Source organism: Dufourea novaeangliae, unplaced genomic scaffold (genome assembly GCF_001272555.1).
Source record: "Dufourea novaeangliae isolate 0120121106 unplaced genomic scaffold, ASM127255v1 scaffold125, whole genome shotgun sequence".
Taxonomy (NCBI): domain Eukaryota; kingdom Metazoa; phylum Arthropoda; class Insecta; order Hymenoptera; family Halictidae; genus Dufourea; species Dufourea novaeangliae.
Genome location: NW_015374020.1, coordinates 1285955 through 1305744, shown reverse-complemented (window position 1 = coordinate 1305744; position 19790 = coordinate 1285955). Strand labels below are relative to the sequence as shown.

Here is a 19790-nt window from a genome sequence, read left to right as displayed (position 1 = left end):
AGGGGATTAACGTGTACACGCGTTATTACGCGTTCGAAGGCGTCGCGGAATATACTTTTTGTAGAACGAAATGATACGGGGGAAGTGCATCGAGGCCGCTGTGCGTCGTGCAGATGTATATACGTGTGCGTCGGGGGGAGACGCTATAAATTGAACTTCACCCCTCGGCGGACAGGGAATGACTGATCGATAATATAGCCCCCGCGAAATATCAGCCACTAGCTGTAAATGGTGAACGCCGTAACACATTTTAACGGCGTGTTCGAGCCGTAAGCGAAGAGTAGGACAGTCTACCAGACGACAGGGAGCTTGTTGGACCATATGCCGCGTCTAGGATTAGGAACACATATTAGACTGCGAGGCGTTATTACAAACTACTGGGAACAGCTTAATTACTACTATTATCGCGATAACAATGCACTCGTAGGTATGCAGACACCTGGAATTCCGAACGTTCCCCGTGCCCGCCGTCTGGCAATCAAGAGGACTGGAGCAACTGCAACGATGGGCCCTTTCGCGACCGATCGAACCCTATTTTGGTTACCATTGAAACTAGGCGAATCGACTCAGCGCAACGTTGTCTCGTTGCTCGAAAATTCAAGAACCGATATCTATCGAATAATGCTTCGACTGGCTGGCAACGATACTGTTAAAGAGTCGAAATGATTTCGTCGGGGATCTTGATACATATCACTTAGAAATCTCAGAATGAAGACAGCTTCTGAGGTTTCCTTGTCATCATGGAGAAACGATCGGTGACAGGACGTGTTTTATCGACAGACAAAATCAATAAATGGGTACTTCACGAATGGATATAGGACGAGCATCTTCCCCTTCAGGCTCAATGTGTAATGCGCGACGGTTTCACCCCTTTTCCCTGCAGCTTCGCCGGTCTCTCCCTTGGTGATGTAATGGGTGCATAAATTATACAGACTGAAATATGCTAATGCACCGCTCGACTGGCATTGCTATATCGAGGGATATAATCTAATAAAAAGAAAAAAGTCGATATCCTGGAAGGAGACTGCAAGAGTCACTACGTATTCCGCCTGTTGTCCCGCGGCAACGATAATATCGGGACCGTGCCATCCAAGGTAGCGATACTCGCGGGTCCCTCTAATTAATTAACGTGAATATAATCGCGCGATACGCGCCGCGTTAATATTATCACGCGATCAGTCCGGTATTTGTAAACTAACGCAACACTGGGATCCTTTATAGAGAGTAAGAATGCGGTACAATTATTTAATCTTCCTGTTGGTCCGCGACTATCCCGCCAACCGGTTCACCGTAAAATATCGACACGGGGACCGCCCGAGAAATAAGACATTCATGAATATTTAAGGGACGCTTTAATATTCGACGAACGATTTTTTCATGTTTTCTTTTTGTTCTTTGTTTTTTTTTTGTTTCTCTCGGGGCGTCAGGAAAGGCGTCGCAAATATTGTCTTTGTGGTGCTGATAAATTATTCCCGTGGTGGTCCACGACACATGCGCCGCCGGTGTGTATTCGAGTTTACTCGGCGTCGTCTAGTCAGTTAAATAATAAAATAATTTTCGACGAAGCCTCGATTATCTACCGTCGCTGCGTGTGCCGTGTGCCCAGCGGAACGACTCGACTTCTATTTAGACGGAGCGCATCTAATCGCAATAGGAGCGAAACGTAAGACGCGGATCCGTACCGTACGTAAATGCAGATGGGAACATTAATAATGCAGATACCATCGAACGTAATCTCGAGACCTGGGGATAGCAGCTCTATTGTGCGAAATCGGAAGCCTTCCGCAAATGTAGGGGGGGGGGGGAAGAATTCAATAAAATTACAATCTTAACGGCAGAATTAAATCATTCTATCGAAATAAGGAAATTTTTTTAATTTTTCCGATCGATTCTACCTTACGTTATAACTGCACTGCGGATTTTATGCGGATTCTGAATTGCCCCGATTATATAAAATTCAGTATTATAGTTAGAACCTGAAGAAAAATCCTTGTCAAAGTAAATGAATGTGAGTTTTTGTGAATTAGTCCATAAACATGTACATTTAAAATAACTATCCGCGATCCAGTTATACATAATATACAGGTGTTTAATTCCAAGTTAAATCTAGTCTTCAATCCCCTTGAACGCGATGGGATATCATTTCTCGAATATTTCAACTTTCTTCGACGGTCAGAGATAATCGTACCCGGAACCCTTTTTTCGTTCCCTGTTTTTCCAGTCAAGGGGTCGTTAGTCAAGATAACAAATTAAGGAAGCGATGATGGAACGATCAAGGCGGCCAGTGAATCCTACAGAGGGTGCATTACATTCGTTTCACTGCCAAACGACCGATATATCTAATCATTAGAAATCTGCATAATGGTCAGTTGGCGTGCCCCGTGCGTGCTGTGCACGTACCTATTCTTGAAACGAGCGACCGGTGTTACACCTCTTTCCACGTTCACGAATAACCAGACGGGGAATAAAAAATTTCTGGCCCCAACACCAAGGCTGGAGTTCCATTAAATTACGGCGATTCGCAGTTGCCACGGAATAAAAATCGACACGGAAGCGTGAATTGTGTGGGTATTGTAATGAAAATCTAGATAAACATTTCGTCGGGAATACGAGAACATTTTACAAAATTGTTTTTTAGAAATTTCGAACCTCTCGATTTTCACGCGACGATCTTGAAGAAGAACCGGTCCCGACACCTCTCAGCTGCACGCTGAACTAACTTCGTCGAATCCACGAAACATTTCTCCTCTACCGAAAAGTACGTCTTTGATGTTCAATTAACAAACGGAGGGAGAAGAGTTGACAGCATGAAAAATGTTTGAAATAAAAAAGTGTTATCTTGTAGAGTATCGCATAGAAAATATAACTTTTGCACGGTTGGCGGCCATTACTAAATACAATTACATTATGCACATTGCGTTTCAGCTTCGGCAAATGAAAAAGGCACGCTATTTAATTAATCAGTCATAGAGACATAGACATTTCTAAATTATAAAATGCTACATGCATTCCTAATTAACTAATGTAATAATCTGTTACAATAATTTTGTACTTCCATTACCTCAGAGACCTGATTCTCGCGGCTTAGAATTAAACAGGAATCAACGGTTCTTCATCCGAGAACTCTATTGGGTTCGACATTAAATAACAATCATATTAACCCGTATTATACGTGTGTATATATATATGTATCTACGGTAATATACAATCTAAGTATAACCGAGTAAAGAAAAAAAAGTAAGAACAATAAGAAAACAATCGAGGAGGGATACATAATTGCGGAGCAAAAGGGTAATTCGTTCGACATCGCTTCCGTTTCAATTTCCTTAACCACCGATCGAAACACCGGTATCCCTCTCCAACGAAGGTCAAAACAAATAGGTGGACCGACCAATATGGTTGACCCGACACACATCCTGCTTTACATATAATGGGCGCCCATAAGTTACAATGTACCCGTGGCGGTAATGCACCACGATGGTGTGTACGAAAACGACCGCCTTGGCTCACGGTTGTTGGCGCAATTGTACACAATGGTCCGAACCGCGAGGGCCGTGCAACGAAAGGAACAAAAAAAAAGAAAAAAGAAGAAGAAGAAGAAACGAAAAGAAACGAAAGAAGGCTGGCCGGTGTCGAAACATTTGGATCCCACTTACCGGGTCGGCCACAATGCATTGATTAATGAAGGACATCAAGGCCGACACGCGGCACCCACTAAGAATTTAATATGGGCCAACAACGTGTGTTGCCGTCCCGAATGTTTTACTAGCGTATTAAGGCCTGTCTAACAATGCCTCGGGTGAGAGACGAGCATATTTTCGTCTTTGATATACGTTTCCCTGTCAGGGATGTCAGGTGGCGGATCTCGGAAGAATGATTGCTAATAAAGAAGAAATAATGATCGTATTTCTTCGGCGAGGTTACTTTTCGCTGCAAAAAAAGACGATGAAGAACAAACAAAAAACAGAGGGGCCGCGAGCCGACGTTGTTCTGGATAACTTAATGTCTCGGACGGATGATACTTAGCGGTCCATCGGAATGTGTGTTAGTTCTGAAAGGACTTCTGGGGACTGATCTCGCGCGACGGTAGAAGCGGATCTTTCGGTTCTTTTCTACGAAACACTGTTCCCAATGTAGTTATTTGAGGAGTTATAATTAAAACAGATCAGCGGATTAGCTGAATGTCTTCTCAAATGGATTGAGCATAAGTTTCTACGTGCATACCAGTTAAGCTACGAAACGTACCCTTCAGTAACAATTAACTTTTTATTTATCAAGGATCACTTTTGCCAAAAATTAATAGCCAAAAACTGGATAACAAATTCTCCAATCCTCGTAGCGAACTACAATCGTCAATCGAAAATACAACCCGAGCAAGATAATGCAACGATCTCGTTCTACATTTATTATTTAAAGGGAAAATTAATATTCTCCTCTGTCGGTAAGCACGAGACAATCAGAAAGTCTGTCAGGAGACCTCCGTTGAGATAACGTATTATAACTTTAACGAGTTTCCTTATTTGTCGGGGGTTTGCGACTGCTTTCAGTGGTTCGTGAGCGACAAGAATAAAACATCTCTGGTCTGGCCAGGATAATAAAAATATTTGATTACAGTTTACGTCCAATAAAAGCTGTTTAGTTGCACTTCCAGACGAATATAACAGAACCGGTAATGAACGCCGGTATGATCTCTCGCGCAAATATGTACACCTTCTAGAACGAGGTAAATTTTGCAGATCGTGGAACAATGGCTGTCAGTTCCGTTGTCAGCAGGGTAGGTATACATATATATATATATATATTTTTTTTTTGATCCGATACCTCTCGTGAAACGTATCGCCGTCCGGCCCGTAAGTTATTGCCACGTGGACGAGCGTGGGTATTGTTCGATCGGTTACGTATGTGGCGTTTCTTTGCCCGCGAGAATAAAGTCACATTGTCTAACCGAAACGGGAGTAAGACACGCGGGCCCATTCGTCCAAGGGGCGCGGAACAGTGAACGATGATGGACCATTAGTCACACCGGTTTCTCGGTAGAAAAGCTCCGCTTAAAACTCTCCGCGTCCCCGGTAAACTGATAAAAACTACTTGAAAATCTGACGGCGGCCATCTCTCCGTGCCACCGTAACCCCGATTAATTTCGTTCCTCGTAACTCCCGGAAAATCGTCTCTCCGTATAATTGCCAGAAACTTCATTTGCCCGATCTACTCTCGCACCTGCGAGAATCCCGCTCGTTTGCGAGATTTAACGCCGTTCCAACCCTGAACGTGTACCGAAACGATCATGAACCAGAATAGCGAACGGTCTTTGGGAACCTATCAACCGCAATTTTTTATACGATTTTTCGAGTCAAAGGTATCTACAGCTGCGTCCGCCTGGTGACGACACTTTTCAAATGGCCGTGCCGGTATGATAGAAATTTCGATCACGTTTCGACGCGCATTTGCGTGGTACCTACGAACGAGATTTCGTTTGGTAAGTACTCGTCGACGGGAGGATCACGTACGGTAATCGGTCACACCGAACGATCCTCATTATCCATGCAAATGTCTGAAATATATGACAATTAATTTCATCGATCACCACGACGAAAATGTGCACAGCTTGCGATGATTTATCGGACAGTTTTACCCTCGATGGGTTTCCATTTAATTCGCCCGGAAGAAACAAAATTGTGAAACAATATATTAATTACAATAACAAAAATGACCTTTCTTCAACGTTTATTCTTAGAAAACTTTAACCCTTTTATTCTCAAATTATTTAAAAATTACCAAGACATGTTTTGTTGTATTTTTCTGTATATTATATAAATTCATTCATCGGAATATTTTGACATTTTAAAACAGTGTAATGCTATTTTTCATTCGTTGCTATTTGACAACTTCTTTACTCTGATCACAGCTATACATAGTAATTCCCATTTTAATATTTTATAGACAATAAAATCCAATTTTCCTACACCTTCGTTCAATAATCCTCCTTCAAATTATTTAAAAGAAATTAGGGTTGTTATAAGTTTCCGTCGAATGGAAGAGACAAAGGACCAATAATGTCTTATTTTACGGATAAGCTTTTACATTATCACAGGACAGAACGATCAAAATCATTTTCGCTCGTTCACCCACGTCTCGTCGAGAAGTCGCGTTAGACGATCGTGCCCGGGTTAGCTTCTTCTTCATGCGGCTGGGATAAAAGTGGTCGGGGAGGATTTCATATAGACCGGATGAATTACAAAGCTCGACGAGGCGCGTTTCGCTGGTAATAAAAATCGGCTCCCCGTATCTGTCGGTGCACGCACCCGACCCTATCTCCTCCACCCGCGAGCGCGCGCGTTCGATTTCTGCCTCTCGCCGCGCCGCCTCCTCCGATGGCATTCATCGAAGGGACGATCGATTATAGTGCTCTTGCGGGACAATGCCATTCAGGGACCGGGCGCGAATTTCATTCTTTCGTTTCGTAGCCGCTCCGAGCGCCGACAAAAGCTCCAAGCCAACAGTTCGCGCGCGCGCCCCGATGCTTTCATATTTCTCTCGGCGCGTAAGTCTTGCGTGAATTCGCTCGCATCGTTCGCGTTGCGCCGCTCACGTATCTGGGGAACTTATTCAAACGGCATTATTGCAACGTGATCCTTTCTCATTGTTCCCGGGCGTTGCATTCCGATATTACGGTATAATTTATCGCGCTGCGTGCCACGGCCTTGTGAACGGATCGGTTTTAGTAAAATGTTATCCTTTCAACGGATGAATTGTGGATCGTATATTCCCACCCCACCCCCCTTCCCCTCCCAACCCGCCCTGAAACAACAGCCCCGGATCCGCGAAATTACTTAATCCCCGTGTGACCGGCGATAATTATTATTTTATGTTTTTCATATTATCGTATTCATTCATTTCCCCGTGTCGGTATTAACACGTTCATCGGTATTTCGTTCCACGTTTCTCTCGCTGTTCGAACGACTGTTTCCCCGGTCGGATTACGGAACTTTTTAATACCGGAGTAAGCTTGAAATTGACGTTACGTAACCGGCAGTTTCTTTTGTCCCTTCTTTTACAACCCATCCATCCTTTGGTACCCCGGTTTGACGTTCATTGTTATACATTGTGCGGCTGCGGTTTCGTTCGCGAGATGCAACGCGTGCCCCCCCTCTATTCGCGCGAAATCATTAGACCCGCCGACGCGAAAGGCGACCACACGGTCGTGAAGGTAAATTAGGTGGCCGGTACTTTACGAATCATAAAGCTTACCGCAAAATTCTCGTCCGGGGAACACAACGATACAGAGAACGCTCGCTCGGGGCCAGTGGCCAGGATCTCTTGAGCAACCGAGAAAACAACGTAGCACAAAGAGTTATACAATCAATCTAGGATCAATAACGGACACTGAACAGAGAATCAACATGCCTGATGGTAAGTGGGCCCCATTAAACATTATACAATATGTCTTACTGTATTCAACTGAAACTTACGCTTTATTATTATTTTGTAAAAAAATATAATAAACTCATATTTCGAGACCCACCCTGTAAAGTAACCTTTTAATATATATTAAGTATTCTGTCGACAGAGAGCGTTTAAATCTGAAGAGCATAGCAACTCAAAGGGTTAAGTGCTCCCCCCCCCATTTCCTGGCATTTAATATGTCTAGATGTAAACCCACTCCGCCACTATCTATGACGAAGCAACGACTTCTGTGCCCCCGATTTTCGAATCCACATATAGATTTGTGAGCCTCTTTGGGAGTACTACAACTGAAGCCTAATACAGGAAGAGCCTAATTCCCCCGAGCCCGTCGACGATGAGGGACAGAAGCAATCTTTAGGTTAAAAAACAAGTGGGGGAGTACAAAGTACGAAAAGTTAGATTATTAAAGTCGCCGAATAGCCGGAGGAGGCGTATTACCCGCGCTTTGGTTTACTCCAGATTAAGAAAGTTCATCCAAACGTGGGGAAGGGGGCTGTTGTGTCAAAAAGCAAGGGAATCATAATAACGAGCCGCGGAGTATACTGGTCGCTCGGGAGGGCTCGTACATCGAATTACGTTGGTGGAAAAGTTTTTTCGGTCGCGACAGGCCGAATTAATAGCTCGCGAACAGAGGCAGGAGGACGATTGCGAAGCTTCCATTACACGTGGAAGCGTTAGCCACCCCTCTCCCTCGAGCGGTTCAGGGGCCAAGGCTCTCGTTCCAGCCGCGCCGTTACTATTTGCCCGGGCTCGAAACGTCGCTTTCCCACGCGAGCAGAATTTACTCGCGTATCTCACGCACGCGCTTTTACAACGGACGTGTACTGTGGATCGACGAAAATATCAGATCGTTCCCGATAAAAATGTCCCGGGTTCGCGGTACGTATGTAGGTACGTTTGTTCTCTCGCGTAATGGAATTATCGTTCCGCGGTAACCGGCGGCACGCGATACTTCGATTACGCGAAATGCTCCCTTCTTTCGCGGCTGCCTCGCTCGAAACCTTCCACGGTCCCAAACCACCCGCCGAACGTTTTCCTGTTCCACCCTCAGTTACGTTTGTTCGAGGCTTGGAATCCGTGTTCCCGTCACCGCGCATGGAATCTCGAGGCGAACAATTACGATCAACCGTAACAGAGCACACTTTCGATTTTAAGATGGATTTTAAAATGGTAGGCGGATGATTGGTTAAACGTCATAATGGATGTAATAAAAATTTATAGATTGTATTTCGTGTAATTAAAACATACGCGTGCATCTGATCACATTAATATGGCCAGGGACTGTAGGTGTCGAAAGACGGAAATTTCTTTTTTTTTCTTTAAAGATCCTTCAAAATTTTGGATAAATTATATTAAATCTAACCTCTATCAGCTTATCCACGTTGCTGTATATCGTTACTTGGCTGACGCTCTCATAGCAAAAAATGTAACAGCAAGATAGAAATTAAAAAAGACTCGAAGCGCGCACGGACGTACGTTGTAAATCAGCCGTCAAGATTTCGGTCTTGAAACAGGGGATCGACTCGCAAAGGTAAAATCGTCCTCGATTCACCCCTCGAGAAATAAATCGAGGAAGGGAAGACTCGGCTCGTCTCTCGTGAATAGAACGTCGCCCGGGAACTTGAATGATTCGACTATTCCGGGCACGGGAAGGAATTCCCGTTCGGATATCTTTCGACGCGGACCCCGACGTACGAGCCCGTGCAAATAGCGCACACCCCGGCCCCCGAGACACGGAGGAGTATCGCTTGGAATGACGCTTTTTTCCATTTACACGCCACGGGGACATTTATAGAAGCAGACGTTAAGAAGCGTCGCCTCGCGATCTTCCATCCGCGTATCGCGTGCGCGAATCGCTGAGCATTACACGCCAGAACGGACCGCTACGAGTGAATGTGCGCGCGCGGGCATAAATTATAAGGCGGGGGTACCGATTATCCGAACAGCTTTTATGCCCATCTCCAGAGGCAACCGGTACCCCAGTTCGTTTAAAAGAATGGAATTCCACCGTGTCCCTTGTAACGAAGCAGGTTTTACCGAGTTCCAAAGCGAATACAATTTTATTCATACGGTTTCGGTACTCATTCGTGCCGCTGAACCAAGTTGTTCGGATCTTACAGAGACTATACAAATCAGCTGCGTGGGCTATAGAACGACGAATTTTTTTAGCGATATTATTGCATTGAATTTCAAACAAATATTTCACCAATGAAAGTGAAATCGTACACGCGAATTACCGTCCCGCAAGTATATTTATATTAATATTATTGGAAATCTGAGACTTTAGAAAGATTATTCAATCAATTCTTCGAAGAAATAGTGCTCGCAGATATTATCGAACGAAAGTCTACGTAGTATCCCTAAAAAGGTATAACATTGTACAATAAATTATAGAAAACCTTATAAATTGTTTTACTCATATCACCTTGAGGAGGGTAGTAGTTAATATCCGTAAAAATTCTACCGAAAGAACATCCGCCATGGACGACCACGAAGAAACGAAACACGGCACGAAGAGAGGATAGGTCTTTTCCCCGAAGGCAATTTGTCGCGAAAACCTTGGCGCGCAATCCGAAAGCAAAACACAACGTCCCGGCCAACGTCCAACAAACGATGTATGCGACCTTTTTGCGCCTGGACGACAAGCGCGCTGTGGTGTGCGTGTACGTGTGTCTATGTGCGCGTGGAGCAGCCGTCTGCTCCGCGAAAATATTTCACATATTTTTGTTAGGAATTAATCCAGCCCGTAATACTCGTTGCCCGGCGTGTTCACCGCTGAAAATTCTCTTGACAAACAACCCTCTCGGCTGCATTCACACCCCCTGGCACACTATAGGGCGCGTCCACCCGGTGTGTCTGTACGCTTCTCGCGCGCGCGTGTATACGGAGATCAGTGTTGGCTGTTCTGCGAGCGACGAAATGGTCAGCGGCGACCCTCCCACTCACTCCTCTACAACGAACCAACCCCTGCCCTCTTTTCGCAACCCCGTAAGCGCGTGTACTCGCAGCCCTGAATTTCTCAAGTTTGCCCAGGGACAGAAATTAGTTGGAGCGACGGTAATTGCTCGAACGTATGCGTTCGCCCGTTAACGTTATGGCACCTCTCATTACTGGGGGGGGGGTAAAAATTTAAGCGTTGCCTTGGGAAATCCGTGGAAAAATTCAGCGATAAATTCGCCTACCTCCGTCGCGGCCCTTTTTTCGCTGAAATTTTTACGTATCACGTGACATGGAAGGGGTGAGAGTAAGATAAAGAGGGATTTGGTGAAATCGTTTGATTGGATGCCACTGAGATCAGAAGCTTCGAGAAAAATCGTTTCTACGAAGCGGTAAGTAATACGATCAACGACGTTTTCTTCTGAAAATGTTACATTCTTTGTTTTTCTAATGTTTGGTTGACAACATATTTTTATGTATACAATAGTAAGATGTGCACATCTGGATCTATTGGATATAAGAAGGTAAAGAAAAGTTTTATAAATGACTACGTCAAAAATTGTTCCGATTGTTAATATCTCGGTTTATAACGTGAATCTGCGACAATTCAACGTCATTTCGTCACAGTGGTCCCAATTTCGTTGCGATTGTTACCCGTAGATTGATGCGACGAGTGAACACCGGGAAATTATTGTCATTCCATTGGGTCATCCCGTTAGTCATGATTAAGCAAATTTCATATCCGGGCTATTAATATTATAGCGGTTGACCGCGCGACGTCCACAAAATTCCCCTGGCTAGTATAGAATGCATGTACTGACCCCGACAACTGCCGGTACTAGCAAACTTCCTGAAGTTGATTAAACCGGAAAGAGCTTCGACTGCCGAGCGGTTGTGTCGGCGTCGGCTTCGTTTCGGGCGATTCAACGTTTATTACTTAACACGAACGAGGATAAACGCTCAGAACTAATTGGACCAGCGCAAAAACCAATGTAACACTTGTAAAACTTGAAAAATCACACAGATTTTGCCGGATATAAGTAAACGTTTAATCTAGATTTAATAAAACATGTACCATAATCGCGAGAAAGAAAACGAAGGAAACATAATCCGCTAATTTGAAATGGTAACACAAGTTTCATACATGAAGTTTTTTCTTGTAAAGTCCCTTTATTTTACACTTTTACGCTGTTACTGACTTTGAATTACCTGTAGGATTTTTCTGAACTCTCCTTGTTACGCTAAATATGTAAATGAATAGTAATTTCGTTAACGGGAAGTCCTGAAAATTTGACATTGTATTTATTATTCTACAATGTAAAAATAAACACATGTCCTCTCGTATCCATTAATGCGTATGAAAGGTACATTGACAGCAAGTAATATTTGCTCACATTTATCCTTACATGAAAATTCTATCGAATTGGATACGTCGTTAATTTGCATAACAACTATTCTAATAACTGAACCCTCCGAGGTGTTTCGACCGTTTGCAATTTTTTATAATAGCTCCAATTTTGTCTAAAAACGCGGTGCGGTCGATGAAATACAAGAATTACAAGAACAATATAGATATTTGTTTATACTGTAGTTTAACGCGTAGTTCATCGTAGACTTAATAACTGCTTGGTATATAGAATATTAGGTGCGTAAACGAAATGATCGATGGAACTTTTACCATTCCGTCTATCTCTTTCGTTTGAGTATTAGCGACTACGTTGCGTTAAATTTGTTATTTCGTATTACTAGCATTAATTCGTATTAATTAGAATATTAAGATAATATTAGTTCTAAGCTGAAGAACGAAGACAACCGACGAGGGAACTTAGTTTTTTATAGGTTTAGGCTCAAGAAAGAAGTCATCCGCCGAGGGATTTTAGTACAGATAGTATTACATAGTTAAGATTTAAGTTACGTATAAGGTTTATTGTGAAAGGTGGGTAGATGTAGAACTTGTGATTCCATCTATCTGTCTTGGGCCTCCACTCGCAGCAACCTCCTCGTGGTGAGGCCTGGGCAATCGATATTCTCATCGGTAAAATACTGTAAACTGAAGACAATATCGAGCTAATGGCTGTGAACTTCGAATCTATCTGAGAAAACCACGTTCTAAATTACATCGAACTAGGATTATTTTAAAAATCAATATGAGATTCAAAGTATAAAAATGCCGAGTATAAATATAGCCATCACCCTGCGATATCAATAGGACTCGATTGCCAAGAGTTACTTCAGAATGATATTACATCGTTTCAATCGATTATAATATATAAGAACTGAATTTATAAAACGTTGTTGTTTAGTCAACGTTATGTTATGGTTATGAATGTCGAGAGATTTGAAATTTGAAAACTGCCTTTAAAAATGTTGAGAAATTAGATTCCTAAGACATCGACTGAGTGTAACATGCTAGAAAATACGAGCACAAACTTTTTGCGTACATCTGCCAGAAAGCTCATGACCTGCTTAAAGTGATGGCATTCGCGACGAGGAGTTTGCGACATTTCTATAAAATATACAATGGAAGTACAGGAACGGTATTTTCTACACTTCGTCAGTCTCTTACACGAATATCCGTTTGTCAGAATGTACAATTGTATAATTACAACACCGAGAGTAAGTAAAAGCGGAAAAACATAACCTTCTGTATCCGAAGCACCGACCCGCATGCTTTAGTATTTCCTGAAAAATACTCTAGTTAGCACGTATAAGAAACAAATATTCTGATCTTTAATAATACACGACAATTTTCTTTTTCATTGTTCTTGACATCACAGACTTAGTCATTCACTTTTTGTGCAAATGTCCCAACACAAATAATTCATGTACATATGAACTATATTTTTGTGCAGTACATCGACCAAAAATAACAGGCAGTTTAACAAATATACAATCAACTGTTCAATCCCTATCACCGGATGCTTTAGACAATAAAAGAATAGAAGAGGCAGAAAAAGAGGATGCAGAGGAAAAGGAAAGGCGTGAACACTCAAATAGAATGCTTAAATATAGTTTCACATTTTTTGGTGTGTTTATTACTTTTGGGTTGTCTTATATTATTTATGATTTGACGAAAACAAGGTATGATGAACAAGGGAACATTATTGAAGATGAATATTCCAACTTACCATTGTATGAAAAAGTATATAGAAGGCTCAAGAGAGAATTTAACTATTACACTAAGGTACAAAGTTCTTATTCCAAGTTGTTTTTTTTTATTTTATTTCTATACTTTTATATGAACTGCTCAAAAACTAAACGAATTAAGTCTATCTAATAAAAATGTTTTTTCAAATATTGTTGCAGTTCTTCCATGGTCATAAATCTTAGTATTAATATGGTTCAGCTAAAGACATACATATTTCCCACATTATCACTTCTTCAATTTTATTTTACAGATGGTTCAAGAACCTAGCAGGGATAAGTTGCTTCCAGATCCACTTAAATACCCTTATATTCAACCTCCTTACACTTTGGTATTGGAGCTGACTGATGTACTTGTACATCCAGATTGGACAGTAAGTTAAATGTTCATTAATTTACCAACATTCAATAATTTATGAAGTCCCTAATTATTTTTCAAAAGTTCATGCATGATAATAATCTTGCTCACTGTGTATTTGATTCATTCAATACAGTTACATATTTCTATTAACTGCTTGTATAGTATGAAACTGGTTGGAGGTTTAAAAAGAGGCCTGGAGTGGACCAATTCTTAGAAGCTGTTGCACCACCGCAATTCGAAATTGTAGTATACACAGCAGAACAGGGTCTGGTAAGCACTATTAATTATTTTTAAATATAATATTATTTAATAAATACCATGAGCTGTTTTTACATTTCATTTGTTTAACATTACTTTCAGACTGTCTTTCCTATTTTGGATATATTGGATCCTAATGGATATATTATGTATAGATTAGTGAGAGATACAACACGTTTTGTAGATGGGCACCATGTTAAGGATTTGGATGCTCTTAACCGTGATCTCAGTAAAGTAAGTGTTCCAGTTTTCTTTATATAAATTGAATATCTTGTAACATTCACTTGTTGTTTCACCAGGTTATAGTAGTTGACTGGAATTCAAAGAGTACAAAATTTCATCCTGAGAATACTTTAAGAATACCACAATGGTCGGGTAATAATGACGACACCACACTGTATGATTTAGCTGCATTCCTCAAAAGTAAGTTTCCTTTATGAATTTTGTGTTATTTATATAAATATGAAATTGTCTATGGTATATTACTGATACTTCATTGAATACTTTTTAGCTATATTAGCAACAAATGTGCAAGATGTAAGAGATGTTCTCAATTATTATAAACAGTTTGACGATCCACTACAAGTTTTTAGAGAAAATCAGCGGAAGTTACTAGTAAGTAGCTTGCATTTGTATTTATATTAAAAAGATAATCATATATATTAATTAATTGAAATCCTCCTAGATGCAGATGGAAGAGGAAGAAACCAGGGCACAGCAGGAAAGTAGTAAAGTACTTACGTCAAAATGGAAACCATCTTTCCTTCGAAATCGTTAAATCATTATAGAAAATGCGACATTGTAAAATATAAAAAAAAACATACAATCTGTTATCATTAACATGTTCATTCATTTTGCCAATGCACATTGTATGTAATTATTGTATAATTTTTGCTATAAATTAATAAACAAGTAACTCGTACGCTGACATAATTTACTGTATTGTATTTCATCAGTTTATAAAAAAAATAATCGCGTTTGTAAATAAATTACCAGGTTTTATGTTCTTTGTCTTTTTCGAATAGAGTCTTTGTTCTTCGGACGGGATTTAACTTTTGGTAAAAGTAACTCTTGTAAAACGTTACTGTCATCTAAACAAGTTATATCTATTTCTTGTGACACGCTTATCAATTCTTGTGTATTAACTGGTGTTGCTACGTTTTCCGAATCTTCTTGTGAAGGCACTAATGCTTTAGTATCTGCCGACTCCAGCCAACTTAAGACCTTTTGGTGAGGTGCTGCTGTTAGAGGTAATGGCACTTCTTCACATATTTCCCATACCGCCAAAAGTTCTGGTGCTAAAATATCCATGTAACAGTTCAATTTTTCAAGGGATTGTTTCCAACTTGGTACATAGTAATCATCCGAATCACGCTTTTTATATTTTAACCGTAACTTTCTGTTAGTAAAACCTATAAAATTTGTATATTAATAGTATTTTTGGTATAAATTCATTTAATCGAGAATGTAATTTCACAAACTCACATTCATAGACATGTTGCATGTTTGATTTTTCAGAAACTGTAAGCGGTACTATTGTCTCTGCTTGTGAAGACACTGCATTTTCCCAATTATTCAATATGCAATATGACTTGCAATTAATAGGTGAATATTTATCTAATATAGCCTCGTGTGTTATACATTGATAATACATGTCTCCTAGAAAATATATTTCCATTAAATCTTTTATCGATACAATCTAACATTTAGTAAAAAAAATAATATCCATACCAACTGAATTCTGAAGAAATAGAAATATATTTTCAGCTTCGTTTTTTATAAGTGCAGATCCAACATTACATAATTCAAATCTGTTTCTTAAATATGGGTTTAAAGACATTCCTTGAAGTTGAGATTCATTGAGTGTTTTCGTAACATGAGGCGGAGTAAACGGAAAATTAAAGGAATGTGAAGTCTCACTACTTGTCCAAGTATTTAAAATTATTATACTTTCAGTGGGTACTTGACTAGTCAAGACGATAAATTCCGTGCCTTCTCTGTAAAAACCAAATATACTTTTTTATTTTTGCTTTCGTTATATTTAAGTTTATTTGTAGTGAAATGTTAATTACCTATCTATAGTTTGACCCAGTAGTGGTGGACTTTTAAATTGATGCGTCCACTTCTGTTGCACGCATTGTTTTGGGGAACGTTTATCACACATCAAAACATTATGATAAGATGCTACATATCTACAAAAATTATGTCTACTTTCAATATCTAATGTAAGGCTTTCACATTTCTCCAAAACTGATTTTGGACATAATGATAATGCTGGTCGATCAAATGGAATCTATAATGTTGAGTGATGTTTAGAATATTTTTATTGGTATATAAAATATCTAATAAACGACGCTGTTAGCTTACCCTTACATCCAGATAATTCAGACAGCACCTATCTACAAATAAAATAACATTTGGATCTAACATATCAAATTTTATACTTCCCCATGAATCGTCTACTACTGTAGTTTGCATTACAGTGTTACGACTCACATACTTCCTAAAAGAATAGAAATAGTTATTTTATGTATTCATTAATGTATACATAATCACAACTGTATGTAATATTTACAATTTAGTGATGTCCCACAATGTCACACATCTTTCTATATTTACTGTACAATACTGATTGGTATTAATTGAACTTAAATCTGCGCTAACATATGGAACTTTTGATGGTTGCCGATGGATTTCAGCAAGTCTGAATTTGGTGTCACGTTCAGATAGCATATAAAAATTACAATGATTTTTGTATCTACCCAGAATTGTGTCTAAAATATTGATGAAAAGTTCTTTTGCTGCTTGTCATAGAATCTCTAATTACTGGCATATAACCAATGATATATGACTTACTTGTATTAACATTGATATTGTGTTTTAATTCAAATAATGGACCATCAAGTTTACATTTAGTTGCCTTTTGAAACACTGGTTTCCATAAAAATTCTTCAACATTATTAATAGGTGCAGCAACTGTAAGGGTATTAAAATCACATTAGACCCTATTTAAAAATGCAAAATAAATTACTATTCGAATGACAATACCTAATTCACCCATGAATGGAAAAAGTAAGACACTTTTGTTATTCAATCGCACATGAATTACACATCCACCAGTAAAATACCAATTATAAGCCTAAAACACATTTCTAATAACTTAGTTACATGTTTTTCCTTCAATCATTCCTTCTCTCAAGCAACTCTAGTTTATCATACCCCTTCAAAATATGGATCTGGATCCATGTTCATAATTTCTGCTATATCTGCTACATATTTAGGCACTTTTGCAGTAATTGCTTCTTTTGTGTGCTGCCATTTAATATCTTTTTTACATGTGCGTCCTAATTCTATAACAAAATATATTCATTTAAACACATATAAATTTTTCAACACATACATTTATTACATTAAATATACCTTTTTCATGTTTAATATAATACTGCTTTAGCCTCTGCATGTCATCATTTATATGATTCTTAAGACTAAGTAGTTCCAGTGCAGGATCCTCTTCATTTAACACTGTATAATTTACAAATTTAAGTTCGAGTGATTTAACAAAATCGTATCTTAATTTGACTGCTTACCATTTCTTGGTAACTTAACAGGAGGCAGCAAAGGTCTTGGTAGATCACAGTGATATGGATAATCTTGATACTGTCCCACAACATTTTCCAAATCAAAGTCATCAACAGAAAAATCATTATGTAAATTGTATCCTGGCATCAAATGATGTGGATAAGTTTTCAGAAATGTTGGTTTTAATTTATCCTTTAAATTTGCTTCAACTCGTTTATATGCTTTTGATGTTAAAATACTTTGATCCTCCATTGTATTTCTTTATATATTGTTTTGAAAAATTATTTACCAAAATACATAAAAGTATTACCCTTTTCCTAAATACATAAAGTTTGCAATCAAACCATTCTTGCACATAAAGTGCATAAAAGAGAATAAATTTGTTTTACTTTTCATTAACATTTAACAATACAAAATTGATATTAATCGTCATTTTAACTTTTTAACACGCATAATACTGATGAAATAATGTTTATAAAACATAACGCCGTAGTACTCTGGCACGTGGTATGCAATATTCGAATCTGTCAATGCACATTATTGCACATCAAGTAAGTTAAAATACTCCACATTCATAGTGTTTTGTGTTATAACCGCAGTAGCTTTCTAGTTACATTTTTGAAGTGGTTGTTTATTTCTCAATTTGCAGTTTTGTTAACGAAAACAACAGAAATTTGATTATTTGTTATGAAATTTTGCATAAATTCTGTGATTAAACAATACGTCCTTACAGACGAGGTATGTTAATATAGATTTGAAACTCATTTTATTTGTCGGTAGTCACTTTCTGCAATATGTTTACCGAAATCTAGTTTAGGGTGCGCTGCACGCTACATTGTTGTAAAATATTTGATTAATTGTAGTAAATACGTGTTACATTTTGTTTTCAATAAAAATTGTGTGTACATAAATAAAAATGATTACATCTACTTTACGATCGGCAGCATGCTCCCTTATGAAAACAAAGATTGACATTATCGAAAGGATGAAGAAAATATCCTGTCCGAGTGCGATGCATGTCAGATGTATTCATATAACCTCAGCTGTTTTGAAAGAAATACGACTGAACAATAAGGAAAAACTTCGGGTAAAACGTACTAAGTTTCATGAACCCATGGAAGGAGAGCATACTGTTGGCGTGAACATTTCACCAATACAGTAAGTAATTCATTGATGTTTTAGTCAACAAATCTTTGAAGTTTATCTGTTAACTGTATGACATTCTGATGTTCTTAATTATATTTATAAAACAATTGTAAACTCTAGGAGTCCGGATTTCCCTAATGAATTCACACCACATCAGATGTTCAACAGTGTACCATTCGAAAAGTTACCAATTATCAACATAAAGGCAACACCTAATAATACAATATTTTCTACCACTAGTTACGACGGCAAGTTTTAATATAGAAGTACTGTTTTGTACATATTAGTTTGGAGATGACAGAAGTATAATAGTGTTATTACAGGGAACGGAATACTATTGCACAGTTCTGGTATTGAAGGCTTTAAAAATGCAAAGAAGGGTACCAACATTGCAGCACAACAGGCAGCCATGACACTTGGAACGGTGAGAAGAATTTGGAATATCACATAATCTTAATATTGCTTTAATTTGTTACATTTTTATAATGTGTTATATTTTTCTATAAGCGTACTATCGAGAAGGGTATTAAAACTGTGAGGGTGAGAGTACAAGGCATTGGACCTGGCAGATTGGTAAATAGTAAATAATAGTAATTGAATTTCCTTTAACTCTGTAACATTAATATGAATATATTTGTGTTCATACAGTCGTCCATAAAGGGCCTTCAACTAGCAGGATTACAAATAGTTTCAATCACAGATGACACCAGAGTTTCATGGAATCCTCCAAGGCCAAGGAAACAGAGAAGAATATAATGTACAGAATATACAATAAGAAATGTAGTAAATCAATTTGTTCTAAAATAGGGTATATATGTATTTATTAGAATGTAAACTGTACTATTTCCTTCAAACAGACTAATAAATAATAATACTTTTCACTTACTCCATACAATACATT

At 38.9% G+C, this 19790-nt stretch overlaps 3 protein-coding genes across 3 annotated transcripts; 2 read left to right on the top strand and 1 right to left on the bottom strand.

The window, feature by feature from the left end:
* Positions 1-12832: 12832 nt before the first annotated feature.
* Positions 12833-14997, top strand: LOC107189044 (mitochondrial import inner membrane translocase subunit TIM50-C-like). The gene is made up of 8 exons (XM_015577478.1): positions 12833-13017; positions 13254-13585; positions 13800-13919; positions 14069-14176; positions 14267-14398; positions 14464-14587; positions 14676-14779; positions 14850-14997. The coding sequence occupies exons 1-8, from the start codon at positions 12876-12878 to the stop codon at positions 14940-14942; spliced, it is 1155 nt and encodes a 384-aa protein (XP_015432964.1). The 5' UTR covers positions 12833-12875; the 3' UTR covers positions 14943-14997.
* Positions 14998-15142: 145 nt separating this feature from the next.
* Positions 15143-17995, bottom strand: LOC107189068. Its single transcript, XM_015577502.1, has 11 exons — positions 17752-17995; positions 17585-17686; positions 17384-17514; positions 17213-17303; positions 17021-17140; positions 16740-16938; positions 16532-16667; positions 16237-16457; positions 15896-16161; positions 15650-15823; positions 15143-15576 (listed from the first exon to the last, which is right to left on the bottom strand). Exons 1-11 carry the CDS (start codon positions 17993-17995, stop codon positions 15164-15166), a joined length of 2097 nt encoding a protein of 698 aa, XP_015432988.1. The 3' UTR covers positions 15143-15163.
* A 616-nt stretch (positions 17996-18611) lies between these two features.
* Positions 18612-19764, top strand: LOC107189058 (28S ribosomal protein S11, mitochondrial). The gene is made up of 5 exons (XM_015577491.1): positions 18612-18901; positions 19010-19137; positions 19213-19313; positions 19397-19462; positions 19538-19764. The coding sequence occupies exons 1-5, from the start codon at positions 18660-18662 to the stop codon at positions 19643-19645; spliced, it is 645 nt and encodes a 214-aa protein (XP_015432977.1). The 5' UTR covers positions 18612-18659; the 3' UTR covers positions 19646-19764.
* The last annotated feature ends 26 nt before the right edge of the window (positions 19765-19790 follow it).

Bases quoted from the DNA above. Each gene is read 5' to 3' on its own strand.
- LOC107189068 (XM_015577502.1), bottom strand. From the start codon at position 17,995: ATGGAGGATCAAAGTATTTTAACATCAAAAGCATATAAACGAGTTGAA. The intron at 17,304-17,383 runs GTATGATAAACT...AATGTGTTTTAG, and splicing joins CAGATCCATATTTTGAAGGG to GCTTATAATTGGTATTTTAC. The intron at 15,824-15,895 runs GTATGGATATTA...TATATTTTCTAG, and splicing joins ATTTCTTCAGAATTCAGTTG to GAGACATGTATTATCAATGT.
- LOC107189044 (XM_015577478.1), top strand. From the start codon at position 12,876: ATGGCATTCGCGACGAGGAGTTTGCGACATTTCTATAAAATATACAAT. The intron at 13,586-13,799 runs GTACAAAGTTCT...TTTATTTTACAG, and splicing joins AATTTAACTATTACACTAAG to ATGGTTCAAGAACCTAGCAG. The intron at 14,588-14,675 runs GTAAGTTTCCTT...AATACTTTTTAG, and splicing joins TTTAGCTGCATTCCTCAAAA to CTATATTAGCAACAAATGTG.
- LOC107189058 (XM_015577491.1), top strand. From the start codon at position 18,660: ATGATTACATCTACTTTACGATCGGCAGCATGCTCCCTTATGAAAACA. The intron at 19,138-19,212 runs GCAAGTTTTAAT...GTGTTATTACAG, and splicing joins TTCTACCACTAGTTACGACG to GGAACGGAATACTATTGCAC. The intron at 19,314-19,396 runs GTGAGAAGAATT...TTTTTCTATAAG, and splicing joins CAGCCATGACACTTGGAACG to CGTACTATCGAGAAGGGTAT.